We start from the raw sequence: 15,737 nt of genomic DNA on the forward strand, positions 1-15,737 counted from the left end.
TATAGTGTTCAAGTAAACACTATTGACGTATATACCTATACATTTAGATGTAAGCTATGACTATGCTGAGGATAGGCTTTACTTAATTTAATTGGTCTGTCAGATTATGTGTTGGCATTGGCAATGATTTGCCAATGCCAACTCTCTGAGTTATGGGGGTCCGTGGCCTAACCCCATACCCCTTTGTCATGCTGGAACACAGCCACATAAAATAGCAGGTGCGTTCCAAGATCAATAGCAACTGCTCGCCCCCCAGATACTGTACATTTCTGACTATCGGAAGACTTCTTTGTTCTTTAACTTCTCTCCCACGTGACCAAGTTCACCAAGTTGCACTGCTTCCCCCTGCTGGAGACGGCTCTCTTTTTCCTCATGTCCTGGAGCACCTTCCTGCTGGCGGAGGCCTGCGGTTTCACAGGTCAGTTTAGCAGCTAAACCAGAGCTAGTGAGAGAGAGCATGGGTTAAAGTTCTCAGTCACCACGACTGATTTCACTCCTTCTTTTTTTTTATATAAAGACTATTAGGATGGGTCAAACTAAACTAGCAATAGAATACATGTTCAGACGCAACTTCCATGAAACTCTCGGATAATGGTCTCGGATGTTTCATTAACATAAAGGTTAAAGCCTCAATCTGTAATTTCTTGGTGGCAGGAACATAGGTTTATATTGTGCTGATTGTTTAGGAAGCAGTGCTAGTGTGGGGCGAGTGCTTTCACTTGGCTTAACAAAAATGTTCAGTCGTGACTCTTGAGATTAGTTTCACTTTAATCCCTGAGGGAGAGAGTTACTTAACACTCCCATAGACTTCCATTGTAAATGAAGAATATTACTCATTTATCGCCCAAACCAGTTGACTTGGAATTTGTGTCAGTGTGCTCAGAGATGACAACAAGAACAAGAAGAAAGCGGAAGTAACACTCGCCATCGGGCAACCAATATTTCCAAACACTACTGTATAGTAATCCTTGATGAAGCATGCGCCATATATGAACCTCGTGATCGCATCATGGCGAGATCAGAGAGTGTTGTAGCTGGACCATATGAGCCGCATACTCAGGCTATAAGCTACCTTTAGGGCAGTTGTAGACAGTGCTGTTATTAAACGACAATAAACTGTCAAATTAATAACTTTTAACCACTTAAGCCTGACACCATTGAAAATTGTCAATCTACAAGCGTACGACGTGTTTAAATGAAGCATATACTGTAAGCCTCGGCTATTTTTGAGAAGTTGTGTCTACTCTAGTCTATAACGGCCCAAAAATATAGACGCCAGGGTTCACGTGGTCAAAGCAACCAGCAGTATGTGAATATATCATGACCGGGACTTGAATGCAAAGTGTTCCAGATGTGCAGCGGAGAACACGCAACAATAACGTAATGTGAGGATTAACAAGTTAAAGGAGAGCTAAACCGTTGGCCACGTTTGTGCCACTTGAGTTTGCTACCATTTAAATGTTACAAATAATGGTACCTCCCTGCATGGCATCAAGAGTTGGTTTGGGGGTAAGTCCCTGGGACATTCTAGCGTCGTGATCAGGGGATGTATTTGTAGAGTCACGCTTTGGAAACAGGAGATAGGCTTCTGACCGATGGGCCACATGGCTCAGGAACTGTTGGTTTCCACAACTCTAACACGCACATTATTATGTGATTATCTGCAGCTGTCTTGCTTACATAACAGTGCACCAAGGCCAGCCTAGACTTTTAGAATTTTTTTTTAACCATTAGATTGCAGCAAAGTCACAAAATTGGTTTAGCGTTTAGATTCTCCCATTTTATCTTCAGTTGCGCTGTGTCACATCAGCAGGTCATGTAAAGTTGTGTCAGCAGGTCATGTAAAGTTGTGTCAGTGTTTTGAACATTATAATGGGTGACATTGTACTCCATCTGTTGCAACCTTTTGTATTGTTTCTTGCAGGTGTGGTGGCGGTTCTGTTCTGTGGGATCACACAGGCTCACTACACCTACAACAATCTCTCTGAAGAGTCCACCAAACGCACCAAGCAGGTAAGACTATCGTCTACCCGTTTTCTCCACTGCACCCCTTAGCCCAAGTCTTGGAACAGTTTTCGGAGCTGTTCAATCCAATCCACTTTATTTATTTCCACATTTATTTATATACCACATTTATTTATTTACAACATATATCAAACACACCAAAGTGCTGCACAATGAATACACAAATTTACAATAAGCTAAGAAACATAAACCAAACCAAAAATTATAAAAACATACTAAAAGAAACATAAATTACTATAGAATACAAAACAAGGGTCACCAGCCATTGAATCTAGGCAGAGGGGGTCATTTTGATTTGGCAGTGGTAGCTCATTCCACAATTTGGGGGCTACTGATGAAAAGGCTCGGTCACCTCTGGTTTTTAAACGTGTCTTTGGGACTGCAAGTTTCAGCTTACAAACATGTAAAAGGTCATAGAGGTACTGAGGCGCCAAACCATTCAGTGATTTAAAGACCAACAATAAAATCTTTAAATCAATACTGAAGCGACCAGGGAGCCAGCAGCCAGAATCTGCCAGAATAGGCAGATGGTTCAATAATCAGCCTGATGTGACCTCAGTCAGAGCTGTACTATGTGGACGACATCCATACAGTTGGGACTTGTTTGTTTAACCAAAGAAGGCGCTCAGATAACCCACAGACAGCCTGCTGCACGAGATATGGGTGGTACCCATTACCGATGCACACGTTTAACAGACACAAGTTTCACAAGTTCAAATGGAAGTGTAGATCATTGGTGGCTGGTGTATCCTGGAAGGCACTAGGGGCTCTATTCAGAGCCAGATTTGAACAAACCACTAATTAGGGATTTCGGACTAGGCAAGAGGCGTTTCCCCGCAAAATTCTGTATTCTATGGCACCCCCCTCACCCGCCAAACACCTGAGCTACCCGTTACATTATGCATAGGTGTGGTTTGGGCGTTACAATGATAAAACCAATCACCGTGCCAGAAGCCATTGCCTTTAAGAGAAGACTGCGCTAGCCGTCATCCCGATCCAATATATGCTCTAGCCTATCTACCTGTCTGCACTGTTGCCTGGTCTGATTATTATAAGCCACATTGGGCTTGTTTTCCTTCTTTTTTTTTTTTTTATCCAAATACATTTTTATATTAATTTGTAGCCTATTGTGTTCACAATAAGCTTGTCATATTAGTCAGATCCGGAATAGTATATGAAAGCCATTTAAAATATGTATACTATTGGTACACACTGGCTGCTCCCAAATAATTAATTACATCATGTTGCGACAACGCTCCTACGTGGTACACAGACAAACAGTAGCACATGGGTATAATAAATTGGACAGTTTTAGGAAAGGTCTATAGCCTATGTACTCACGTTGGCTGTTATCGTTCTATTTCCACCGTTCTAATGGATTCCAGGGGTGTGTAAACATCTCTGAAGTTGCTCCATAGTTTCCTCTGAAGTGACGCAAAGTTAACTTACATCCATATTGTCCCGTTATCTTTCATCATCCACCTTTGTTCAGTAATCCCGAACAGAGCTAAACTTTAAGTTTACATCAATCAAAGCCTCTCAAACCCAGACACATTGCTGCGATGCGTATGTGCGTCGCCTACCCAAAATAACAGACATACAAGCTATCAACGGCGCTGCGTCATGTCGACAGTTACAGATCTGTTATTTTGGGCAGCATACAATGAGGCGCGCGCGCGCCACGGAGTAGCCTATCACTAAACCAAAAACATTACATTACGTGGTCAACAACATACTAGACATGTAACTTGCTTGGAGCTTTTAATGCAGTGGTTCTCAACCTGTGGGTCGAGACCACAATGGAGCACCCAACGCCTGGCGAGCTTGTAGATCTGCTATTTTCACAATATTTATCTGTGGAACCGAGTCAAACAAAATGGGGGGGTCCCCAGTTCAAATATGGTTATTTTGGGGGGTCATGAACGTAGCGTTTGCATGGGAGGCGTTGTGAGCTTGTAGATCTGCTATTTTCAAATAGCTGATGTATATGTTAGAGTGCTCATGTGGCCCATAGTCGCTTGACTCGCTTCTTTTGGGCTGGTTTTCCTAGACCTGGTTGCTTGTTAGTTGTTTTTCCTCACAACACTGGCACTGATGATAACTAGACGGCAGCCGTCATAGAATCAAAATGACCCCGCTGGGAGTGGTGGTGGCGTTTGTGGTAGAGTGACCATGGGTTTGTATGAAGAGAGATAGCGCATTTGCGGTAGAGTGAGCATCGGTTTATATGAAGAGAGAGAGCACATTTGCGGTAGAGTGAGCATGGGGTTGTATAGAGAGAGATAGCGCATATGCGGTAGAGTGAGCATGGGGTTGTATAGAGAGAGATAGCGCATATGCGGTAGAGTGAGCATCGGTTTATATGAAGAGAGAGAGCACATTTGCGGTAGAGTGAGCATGGGGTTGTACAAAGAGAGAGAGGCATTTGCGGTAGAGTGAGCGAGCATGGGTTTGTATAAAGAAAGAGCGCATTTCACACACAGATCATTCATATATTACCAAGATTTAATGAGAAATAAGGCTTCTTTAGAAAAATGACTGACGGGCTGGGCTGGGTCTAATTTGTCAATTATTAGTCGAGCCGGGCTGAAATATTTAGGGGATATGAAAGCTCTAGTTAGTAGTTTGAAGTGCTCATGTGGCCTTAGAGTTGCTTCTTTTTGTTTTCATAGACCTGCGGACTGCGTTGCTTATTTCTCTCCAAGGCTGGCAACACGGCTCATGGTCCAACGCACAAAGCCATTGTAGTGTCTGTGTGCACTTGACGGGTGATTTTATAAACCAGCGGGTGCTTCTAGAATCCACTATCCCCCGTCCCCAAGCCGTACCCATGTGTGTCTGTAGAATTGCAATGTGGGGGATATAGCAACAACACGCCCACGGGCACACCTCCACGCGCAAATAACGGCGTCGGCATAATGGTGACGGGTAGAGCAGGTGCTAGAATAACCTATTGGGGCGGCGCAGGTCCATTATCCCGATTTAACGGGGAATTTTTGGCCTGAGAATGGGGCCCTAGTTGTCTGTCAGTGGTGGTGGAAGAAGTACTCAGATTTTCTTTACTTAAGTAAAAGTATCAATACCATTAATATGAAAATACTCTGTTACACGTAAAAGGCCTGTATTTAAAGGTTCGGTAATTTTGAACAGACAAAGTATAAAATAAGGTTTAAATTGTTAATGTATGTTTTATAATAGCTCAGTTGTAGCCGTAGTAAAAAGTACAATAATTGCCTCTGAGATGTAGTGGAGTAGAAGTATCAAGTAAAGTAAAAGTACCTTTAAATTGTTCTTAAGTACAGTACTTGGTTACTAAATGTACATGGTTAATTTTTACACCACTGTCTGTCAGCCCTTTGAAAGCAACATTGTGTGTGTGTGTGTGTGTGTGTGTGTGTGTGTGTGTGTGTGTGTGTGTGTCGAACATTTTTAACTCAAATCTTTGCTTCTGGGGGGGTCCTGGAACAAAATATTTTCAGATGGGGGGTCGGCGGCCAAAAATACATTTTGGAGGTCCTTGACATGAAAAAAAGTTTGAGAACCACTGATATAGTAAACATAAGTTTTTCAGAAAACTGTTAGAAGACATTTTGTAGAATCGGAACCTTAGGCCTTAATGGGTTAAAAAAAGGAGAAGCAAGACTTTGTGTTTCTGTTCCTATCTGTGAGCGTCAGTAATGATTTTCCAGGGAGCCTAACAGCCAGAGGAAAGAAAAACAAATCAACACTGAAGCCTTTTTTTTTAAAGCTTCTGAGAGAATGGATGAGGAGTCAGGCAATGGTTTTATTTAGAGATGCAATATGAACTAGTAACTCTGTCTGCAATCCCCACACTTGAAAGGGAAGTGAGCAAACAATTCCCTGGTTGATTTTTGCATCAATTAATTTTCAAACGTTGGCCCTCTAGACAACACTGAACAAAAATATACTTGGAACACTCGTCTCTCTCTGGAGGGTTTAGTTTATTTGTCTGATTGTACACCACACATTGCACAACACATTTGAAATGCTCAGAAACATCATGGTGTATTATCTGTTTAATCTTTACTTCTGTTTGATCTGCAGCTGTTTGAGGTCCTGCACTTCCTGGCTGAGAATTTCATCTTCTCCTACATGGGCTTGGCGCTGTTTACCTTTCAGAATCACATCTTCAGCCCCATCTTCATCTTGGGGGCTTTTGTATCCTTTTAATGCACTAGAACACATCCTGTTTTTGATTTGAACCATATTCAACCAATGGAAATACTGGCATTAGTTTTTTCCCCTTAGTGGTCATATAGTTGATACATGAATCCTTGCTCTTTGTGACTCTATAGATATAGACGAATCCACAGACGCGCTGCCTGTAGCTGCCTGTAGGCGGCCATTGCTGCGGTGTCGCGGTGCGGAGCGTTGACACCGCAGCTATGGCTGCCTACAGGCAGCGCGTCTGTGGATTCGTCTATAGTCAGGCTGGGAAATTTACCGAAATGGTATCAAAACCGATATTTAGAACCAATAACCGATTTAATGGCTCATTTAGGGTAATCAAATATCGATGAAACGGTGTAAATAAAAATAAAGGCTCTTGCGCACATAAACCCCATAATGCTCCATGATGACGCATTCCTATCCTTGACTAGGTGCTGCCTGACAGATTGCCATCTTTATTGGGAGAGCGTGCAACATCTACCCCCTGTCCTTCCTCCTCAACCTGGGCCGCAGGAACAAGATCAAAGGCAATTTCCAACACATGATGATGTTTGCAGGTATGAGGACAGAAATATCCAATTATTTATGTACTGTATGAAAAGTTACTCTCGTCTGCTGTGTATATTTGTCTTGTTCTTTATCCTTGCTAGCAGTTGGGTTCTAACCCCTGATTTATACTTTGTAGCACCGAAAATGGCTGTTCTACAAGCTCACAACACTTCCCGCTGTGAGCTTGTAGATCGGCTATTTTTGGTGCATGACACTGGCCTGGTAAACCCTCCCAGTTGCGGAATCCAATTTCATTTTCATTCGGTCTGCAATGAAAATGAAATTGAATTCCGCGACCGGGAGGGTTTACCAAGCTACATGACACAGCGTTCAAATAAATATGTTTAAATCACCCTTCTTAAGTAATAGCTGTGTCGTTTGGCTGATCGATTGGTCCGCCCATCCATCCATCCACCCCTTTGGTCCCAAATATCTTCAAACTACCAACAACAACAAAAACCTAGGAGCTGTATTGCCAACTAATTGTCTTTGTATCTTCATGAACCCCAGAGGATGTCCCCTATTGATTTTGACATCCCAATGGCCTTTCCTGTAGCAAACATAGAAACCCAAAAAATCTACTCCTCAAATAACTGCTGTTAAAAGCATTTCTCATTTGCAAAAGTGATAATGTCTCAAACCACACAGGTTCTTCCTCACACTTTTTTCCACTAGCGCCACCATTAGGCCAACATTCTAATTGAATGGGCCCATTGCCATGAAACTTACTGAGCCCAATGTCCAGTTGGGTCTAAGTAGCAGCACAGAGGGGTTGCTAGCTGGACTTTTTTACTCTGGTGCTGCCTTCAGAATGGCAGCTACAAAGCTGCAGGCATTTTCAATGGAAGCCAGGGCAGGGACATGAAGATAAAAAGCTACGTCCGCCGTTTGTTGTTGCTGCAAAATCTACAAGGCTACAATCCAAGTTGAGCTGGCTTCAACTGCAGCTACAAAGCTACACAAAAGCTACAAAACGACTAATTGTTGTTTAACCATTTCCACTCACCACCTCTCTCCACACAATTCCTGCTTGTTATTGGGGGGGGGACTAATTATATCCCTCAGCCAGTTCCGTGTTCTTTTTAACCCCAGGCTTTATATTTTCTCGCTCGTTGGACACTCGCTTGACATCGATGAGCGTGCTCATCAACACTTCAACAGCAACTCAGCAATAGATATGCTGCTTCGCTTTGTATACTTTTATAGCTGCCAGTGTGTCTTGTTTCTTCTATGTGACAGCAGCAATGCACCAAGTCACATTCCTTTTATGTGCACATAACTGACAATATATCGTTGCTGTCGGGCAGAAACATCTTCTCTCCATATTTTAACTTTTTGTGTTTTTTGGTGAATTAATGACCTACTTGATCATACTAAAGCATCACACAAAAGCATCAGAAGTAGCAGATCCACAAGCTCTCGAAACGCGACGCGAAGCGACACGTTTTTGAATTTGAATCCTGAAAAGTAACAGTTTTGGACATGGTTTCCACCCGACAGGTTTCGACCCGAGGTTTTCCACCCGACAGACAATATAATGACTTTTGCTTTTTACTTGACTTGAGTGATATTGTAGTGCATGTACAATGACACACTTTCTGTGTCATTCTAAATACAATACAAGTATCATGTTAATATTGAATGTATAAGTGTATCTGACCTTGTGCAGGGCTTCGTGGGGCGATGGCATTCGCCCTGTCTATCCGGGACACGGCGACCTACGCCCGTCAGATGATGTTCACCACCACACTGCTCATCGTCTTCTCCACGGTCTGGGTGTTTGGGGGAGGAACCACACCCATGTTGTCATGGCTACACATCAGGTGACCTGTCCTAAAAATGTGTTTCCTACTTTGCTCTGAGCACCGGCGAATATGCGAATATACGCAAAATTCTGACTCGTTCCGAATAATTAAAAGACGATTTTTCGCTTCGCTTTTTCGCTCCATGTAAGCTTGCATTGACTTTATAAGGTTTTTAAAAAAAAACGTATTATTCGCATGAAAAAATCGCCCGGTGTGTAAGGACCTTTAGGGTTGGGTTAGTCTCGCGTAGCCAGACAACTATTATAAATATATATATATATATTCCACAATCTCAGAATGTTATATAGAGTCTGGAACCACACCTCCCGAAATCCAAGGTAGGAAGCTGGCATCTGTTCGTCATTTCCGTTCACGAAAATATATTTAAAAATTATTATTATTATTATTTTAGGAGCATTTTATTTTACTTTATTTGACAGCAGAGATAGGACAGGAAGGGGATGGCACAGAACCCAGATCACGTCTTTGTCACGGTCCTATAGCCTGGCTGGATGGAGGGTGGAAATGCACCTAGTGTAGTTATGCTCTTCTTAGAATGAATTCGATTTCTGGTATCTGGCGTCCAGGAGATGGGGCAAGAGATCTCCTCTGCTGTTTTCCACAGTATCCAATTATATTTGCTAATTGGCTCCCTCCATCTGTCACTATGGGAACTGCTGTGCCTCCTCCAGTCAGCATTGCATACATGGCAGCACTTGAAACCGAGATCATTACTTGAGCCAGAGGTGATACTCCAGTTCATAGGCAAGTCAACGCTGCTGCAGTAGTTGTTTGTAGGCAACGAGATCATGTCCCTTTTGGGTGGAAACAAAAGCCATTCTGATTATAATTACCATGTGTATTTATCACTATTAATATAACTCATTAAAATAGGTATGTACCTGCATGGAGAGTAGCCTCAACATAAAGCGGATTAGGGGCTCATAATGTGTATGACAGCCAGCATGCTAAAGAGCTCAGTTTACTATCCTTGCTGTCTGGTGGAAACCTTGTATGTCCTAAACAGACATACGTAACCACTTTAACTTTCACATAAAAATAGCAGATCTACAAGCCCACAACCTGTCTCATCACAGCACGTGAGCTTTTAGATCGGTTATTTTGGCTACTTTTGTGTGACACTATAGCATGATGAAGTAGGGCATGGGTCTTCAACAGGAAGTCCGGGACCCCTAGGGGGTCCTCAGCTACTACAGGGGAGCGGCCAAATATTTGTGTGATGGGAACATTTTTTTTCTCAAATCTGTCAAATTACAGGAAAGGCTTTCTCAAAAGACAAAGAAACAAAAAAGTTTAATATGCAGCACAATTGCATGCAGTATATGTAGTGGGGGTCCCTGCATTGTCTCTCTCTCAGCTAAGGGGTCCTTAGCCTGAACATTTTTGGAAGACCTCTGAAGTAGGGCATTACATTTACGAAAAACCATAAAGAAGTTGGAACAATTTGGTGATACAAGGTTTGTGCCCGACAACAACGATATGAGTAATGCTACCTCAGAGTGAACAGTGTCTGCAGTTTTAGAGGATTGCCAATCTCCCTGTGAGCTCGTAGTCATGGCAATGAGACTGTGTGGGGCGTGGCGCTTAGATGTCAGACGTGTTCATCAGTGATGCTGATGAGATCCTTGGTGTGCATTGCAATGTCATAATTTATGACATTCTATGTCCATGTGTGAGCAATAGTACGTCTCCGGATCCTTGCATACTATGAAGAGAGACCAGTCTACAGTCAGGGGTTCTCACGGTGGGGTCTAGAGATGCAGGTGGAGACCCCCAGGGGTCCTTGAGTGGGTTCCAGGGGGACCCCAGCTAAATTAGTTAACGTATGCTTCGACTAACTTGATTTACAGTAGGACAAATTTGCGTCACTGCGAACTGACTAAACAGAAGTGGGGCGGAGCAGGATACCCTCTTTACGCCCGGATAGTTTTCAGCGCTTCCTTTGCACAGACTGTATGATGGAAGCAAAAAAAGCAGGTGCGCTTCCTCTGGATGCCTTTTTTATTTAGGCTGTTGGTGCTCAGCTATAAATATAACTTGAATCAAATAACACCGAAGTGGAAAAAGCAGCACTAAAGGATGCGAGACTGGCTCAGATACACATTCTCATTTGTTGGGAACGATTACGCGTTTCAGCCGCAGCTTTCCTCAGAGCAGATTTTAATCTGCTCTGAGGAAATTGTGTGAGTCAACAGTCTGGCTCGAGACTACTGTACTACACACAATACACCACAATAGTTGATATTAGTAGTGCACATCTATGTCTTTTATTTTCTGAAAGCAGACTTCTGAATAATGTAGTTTATAGGGGAAGAGAGAGATATAGAGAGATTTAGGGGAATTCATTTCTTTACGTTGTCTCTAGAGATGCAGTGAAAATACACTGTTTCAATATTTTGTTTTTGGCATTTGAAAGGTTTTTACTTTAGGTAGTTCAGTGTAGAGACAGGAAACCAAGAGCTCTCTGCCCTTGGTTTCCAAGAGAGAGAGACATGTGAGACACATGGGAGGCAAGACAGGGGTCATTGAACCCGGGTCCTCACGCTCACTTGGGACATTATGGTCTGGTCTCTGTGTACTAACTGGCTGAGCCACCGGGCACCCATGAGTTCTTCATATCATTGATTATGAATTTTCTAGTCATTAAAGTTTATCATATTGAAGAAGTCTATACATTGCCAAAATCTGTCGCTTTATAGTATATGTCTACTTACAGTAATTATTGTATTACTGTATAAGTTAAATTTGATATGAAGTGATGTGATTGTCTTCACCATCAAAAAGGAACCCATGGCTTTGTGAGGGGACGCTAAAATGATTAGAGGGGGATCTGAGTGGATGGGAGCATAGCAAATGTGCATGTGATTTGCAGGCGCTGCTGTTCTGTTTATAAATATTGAACCAATGAAGTATTAACAGTGTTATTATAGTCTCTAGTCGGGAGGCAGGCCTGTGCTTCGTCCTCATGTCTTGTCAGCCCAGGGACACCGACGGCCCTGCGTCTGTTAGCCCACAGACACAGACGGCCCTGCGTCTGTCAGCCCGGGGACACAGACGGCCCTGCGTCTGTCAGCCCGGGGACACAGACGGCGCTGCGTCTGTCAGCCCAGGTAAACGGTCAGCTCTGCCCGCCGGTTCATGCTGCGCTACAGCAGGCCATCACACTGCTGCAGGGAAGAGCTTGCTAATCCCCATAAGACCCAAATCCTCCCAAATTTGTGATGGGGACGGGGGGGATTCTGCAGGGGGGTAGGACAAAGCCATAAAAAGATTAAATTCCAAGCTTTGTGTCCTCATTTTTCCCCACAATAGTTTGTGTGTATGAGTAAATATATGGAGACTTCTGTATCTGCATTGGATAAGGAAACCCTTCTGCTGTACAGTTGGACAGCAGCCCTATGGAACGTTTTAAGACTCAGTGCCACAGTCCTCCAGCTGGTCCAACTCATCCCAGAACATCTGCAGAGTGTCCGTGCTAGAGCCAAGGCTCAGTGCACGTCCCCTAAACAGAGGGTCTTACGTGGGCGAGGCCGGTAACAATTACTGCTTTAACAGTGGAGTGGCCTTCCTGAACCGCTTAATCTGGTAACCCTGTTCACTCCACCATTAAATCTACCCTTTAACCTCTCCCTACAATGGGGATATGCATCCCTTTGCTTGGTGTGAACGGCCTACGAAGGCTTTGCTTGGTCCATAACCATTTCTGTTGGACAAATCTGTCTGATCGTTCATTCGAAATGTATCTCACATGAGTTGGGTTAAAAGGAGAGATGTTTGGCTTTGTTACTATTTGGTAAAAATAAATATGAATTTGGCACTTAGGGCTGCCTTGTGAAAGTCGTGTTATCTCCCTCTGCATCCTGTCATGGATGACAGTTGAGCATGGACAGTCAAAGCTCTGTTTTGCATGGCGACGCACACACATTTTATTGTAACAACTGCTGTCTGTAATGAGAAGCTAGTTCTAGTGAGGGTGAAATGCATTGCGGTTTTGTAGTCATCAGCCACTGTGTAAGCTAGTGTAGACCTTAACCCATTTGGACCTGTTGTAACTGTGAGTTATACCTTTTTAAGACCGGGAGTACTTCTGTGTCATTCTACCTATAATGCCTCTGCTGTTTTGATTGATCAAATTGATTGATTAACCCATTAAGACCTGAGGCCGATTCTGCAAATGCCTTCTAAATCAGTAGTTCTCACACTTTCAAGATTTTGAAAATTATTAAAAAACAATAGCCAACGCTAAAATCTAAAATGACCCGGATGCTGCATTAACAAGATTGTTAACAGTACGGTAGTACAGTAAAAAAAAAGCTATGCTAAAAGGATCAAACAAAAAGCCCCGGGAGGCTTGTTTCCATTGTGGTCCATTGTACTCAATTCATCAATTCATCCACTTGTGCTGTATCCACTGAGAGTACTTCTTTGTCACATGACAGCGTTGGGGACGACGTGGCAGCACTGCAGGATCGGCACAGGCGGCGTAAAAAGTGGCCGTACATCAGGTGCTGTATGTGAATGTGGGCACAAGTCTTGTCTGCTGTGTGTGTGTGTGTGTGTGTGTGGTGGCGGGGAAGAATGTGGTTGCTGTGTGGTGTCACTCTCACTGCTTCTCAGCTGGCCTGCATGGCTACGTCTCTGGTGTTGGAAAATGGTGCAGTTTGAGCTCATTAGGGATATGGGAGAAGGAGGTTTCCGGTGGTTTCAGCAAAGTATGTATTTTATGAAAAATGCTGTGGGACTAAATGCAATGTGGTATTTCCCAAACTGTCTGTCTACGGAATCTCTGTGTGCAAAAACGTCCGATCTACGGTTGTAAATCAGCTTTTTAGTGACCATTAATGCAGAAATATCCCACACACTGCTCTTGCTCAGCAGCATCAAATGTATTCAAACACTGACGTTTCGGTCCCTCTGGACCTTCATCAAAAGTTTCTGAGGAAATCTCACCCACACTACACAATCCACTCATGCATACACACATTACACTACTGACTTGACTGATTTCCACACCTCATCTGATTATTGAATAAATTCCACTTTCTTTGTAAACTGCGTCTCCCCTGTATTTTTGTTATGTTCCCTGGCACCCCTAGGCCAGGGTCATAACACCCTGTGTGTGGGATTTTTCTTCATTAATGGTCATTTGATACTGTCCAACGCACCTGCATCTGAGCTAAGTGGATGTGCGAATGTTTCCTTTGCAAAGACTTCTTTCTTTTTTTTAAGTGAAAGTCTGAAAGTGTCTATGGGTTTTATAAATATTGAACCAATGAAAAGTATTAACAAGAGCATGTGAGTAAATAATAACATTGGAATCCATTGAAAATTTCCATTTCCCGAAACGTAACGGTTTTGGACATAACAAGGTTTACGTCTGACATTGACGATATTATATGAATATTCTTTGTTTACAACAGGCTTATAACTCAAAGTTGCAACTCTCTCTCTCTCTCAATAGCTCTGGTTCTGGCCAGGTACAGTAGAAGTGTGTGGACTAGTTAGCATAACGCATTAAAGTTCTCCCTGGTGACCGAGTGGGGGCCAGTGTGGACGATTGGTGTGACAGCCCAGGCCCGCTTTCCTTTTGTGTTTGTTAGGGGGGGGACTGTCGTTCTGGTTTTCACACAGTGGTGCGAGGAACAAATCTCACACTGTGTGCTGTGGAGGCGTGCTCAACACAGCAGTGTGAAGGAACACGGTTGAAAATCACAGGCAGGAGCGTGAGGTGATATTAAGCATGCGCAAGAAAAGAAAAAAAACAAGAAAGAATCCTTGAGCTCATTCATGATACTTTCTTTTTGTTATGTTCCCTGGCACCCCTAGGCCAGGGTCATAACACCCTGTGTGTGGGATATAAGGGTATAAGGGTAAGTATGTGGGATATAAGGGCTCCCACATATCTTTTAACAACTGTATCCCGATTGTTATTTTAACTCTTGAGAGGGTAAATATTTACCCGTAACGGTCCATGTTTTGCACTCTTGCACTGGTTGAGCTAACACTCTGTGCACAACATACACTTAGGCTACTCTCTTGTGGGATCTATAAACCCAGTGCTTTTCAGTGGGGTCCGAGGACCCCCAGGGGTCCTTGAAGGGGCTCCAGGAGGTTCCCAGCATGTGTCTATGTCAGTGGTTCTCTTACAGTGCGTTGACTGCTTGTAGATCTTCTATTTTTGAAGATATTTGAAAAATCTTTGAAGATTTTTTGAAGAGTTTTGAACGTTTTTTGGGCCTATAATGACCCAAATACGGACCCCTGGGTTGAAAGTGGTTAATAATACAGTGTATTTTATATGTGAGTAAACTTAGCGCTGCCTCCCACCCCAGCCTTCCAATCAGTGACGTGACTCTCTCCCTGTAGTCTGTCGTGCCTTGAGCCTTAAATCTTGGCTCGTTCCTTCAAGATCCTTCCTGAGCACATCCCCCAGCATGCTTTGCAACGTCTTTGTTTTCCCAGGTCGCTGACCTCCCGAGCTACACAACCCCCCTGAGGTTCTGTGAAGGGGGCCCCACACTTCCCTTTCTCTCCCCTCTTCTGTAACCTCTGCGAGGCATGCAGAATCCGTTGGTGGAGGCCCTCTGGCTCCTCAGTGTCTCTAATAAGCAGTGGTGGAAAGTACATTTACTCAAGTACTGTACTTAAGTACAACTTTGAGGTTCTTTTACTTTACTTGACTGTAATTTTCTGTACTTTTATACCTTCTATTCCGCTACATCTCAGAGGCCAATGTTGTAATGTTTACCCCACTACAATCTTTGAAACCTTTAGTTACTAGTTTGCAGGTTTAGATTACCATTAGAAAACGTACATTGACCTCTTAAGCCTCATTTTGTCTCATTGTCTTTTATTCAAGTACTTTTACTATATACTGTGTGTATATTTTGATGCCAATACTTTGTACTTTTACTCAAGTAAAAGTAAAAAAGTATTGGCATCAAAATTTACTTAAGTACATTTTCTAATACAGGACTTTTACTTGTATTCTTACATTGTGGAATTACTACTTTTACTTAAGTAAACTGTGTGTGTGTGTGTGTGTGTGTGTGTGTGTGGTCGTGTGTGTGTGTGGTCATCTTCTGTAGTAAAAAGAGGAGGAAGAATCTCTCTCTCTGGGTTTTTTGTGGCTTATCCATGCAGAAG

General features: G+C 43.1%; 1 protein-coding gene across 1 annotated transcript in view; it reads left to right on the forward strand.

The window, feature by feature from the left end:
• slc9a7 (solute carrier family 9 member 7) overlaps window positions 1-15,737 on the forward strand; it is a 39,331-nt gene that overhangs the window by 13,156 nt on the left and 10,438 nt on the right. The window contains 6 exon segments of the mRNA XM_080431724.1: window positions 322-418; window positions 1,925-2,013; window positions 6,091-6,204; window positions 6,662-6,773; window positions 8,435-8,588; window positions 13,031-13,096. Of these exon segments, the coding sequence (XP_080287850.1) occupies window positions 322-418; window positions 1,925-2,013; window positions 6,091-6,204; window positions 6,662-6,773; window positions 8,435-8,588; window positions 13,031-13,096 (632 nt within the window).

This window comes from Gymnoscopelus braueri (assembly GCF_963280865.1).
Source record: "Gymnoscopelus braueri genome assembly, chromosome: 6".
Taxonomy (NCBI): domain Eukaryota; kingdom Metazoa; phylum Chordata; class Actinopteri; order Myctophiformes; family Myctophidae; genus Gymnoscopelus; species Gymnoscopelus braueri.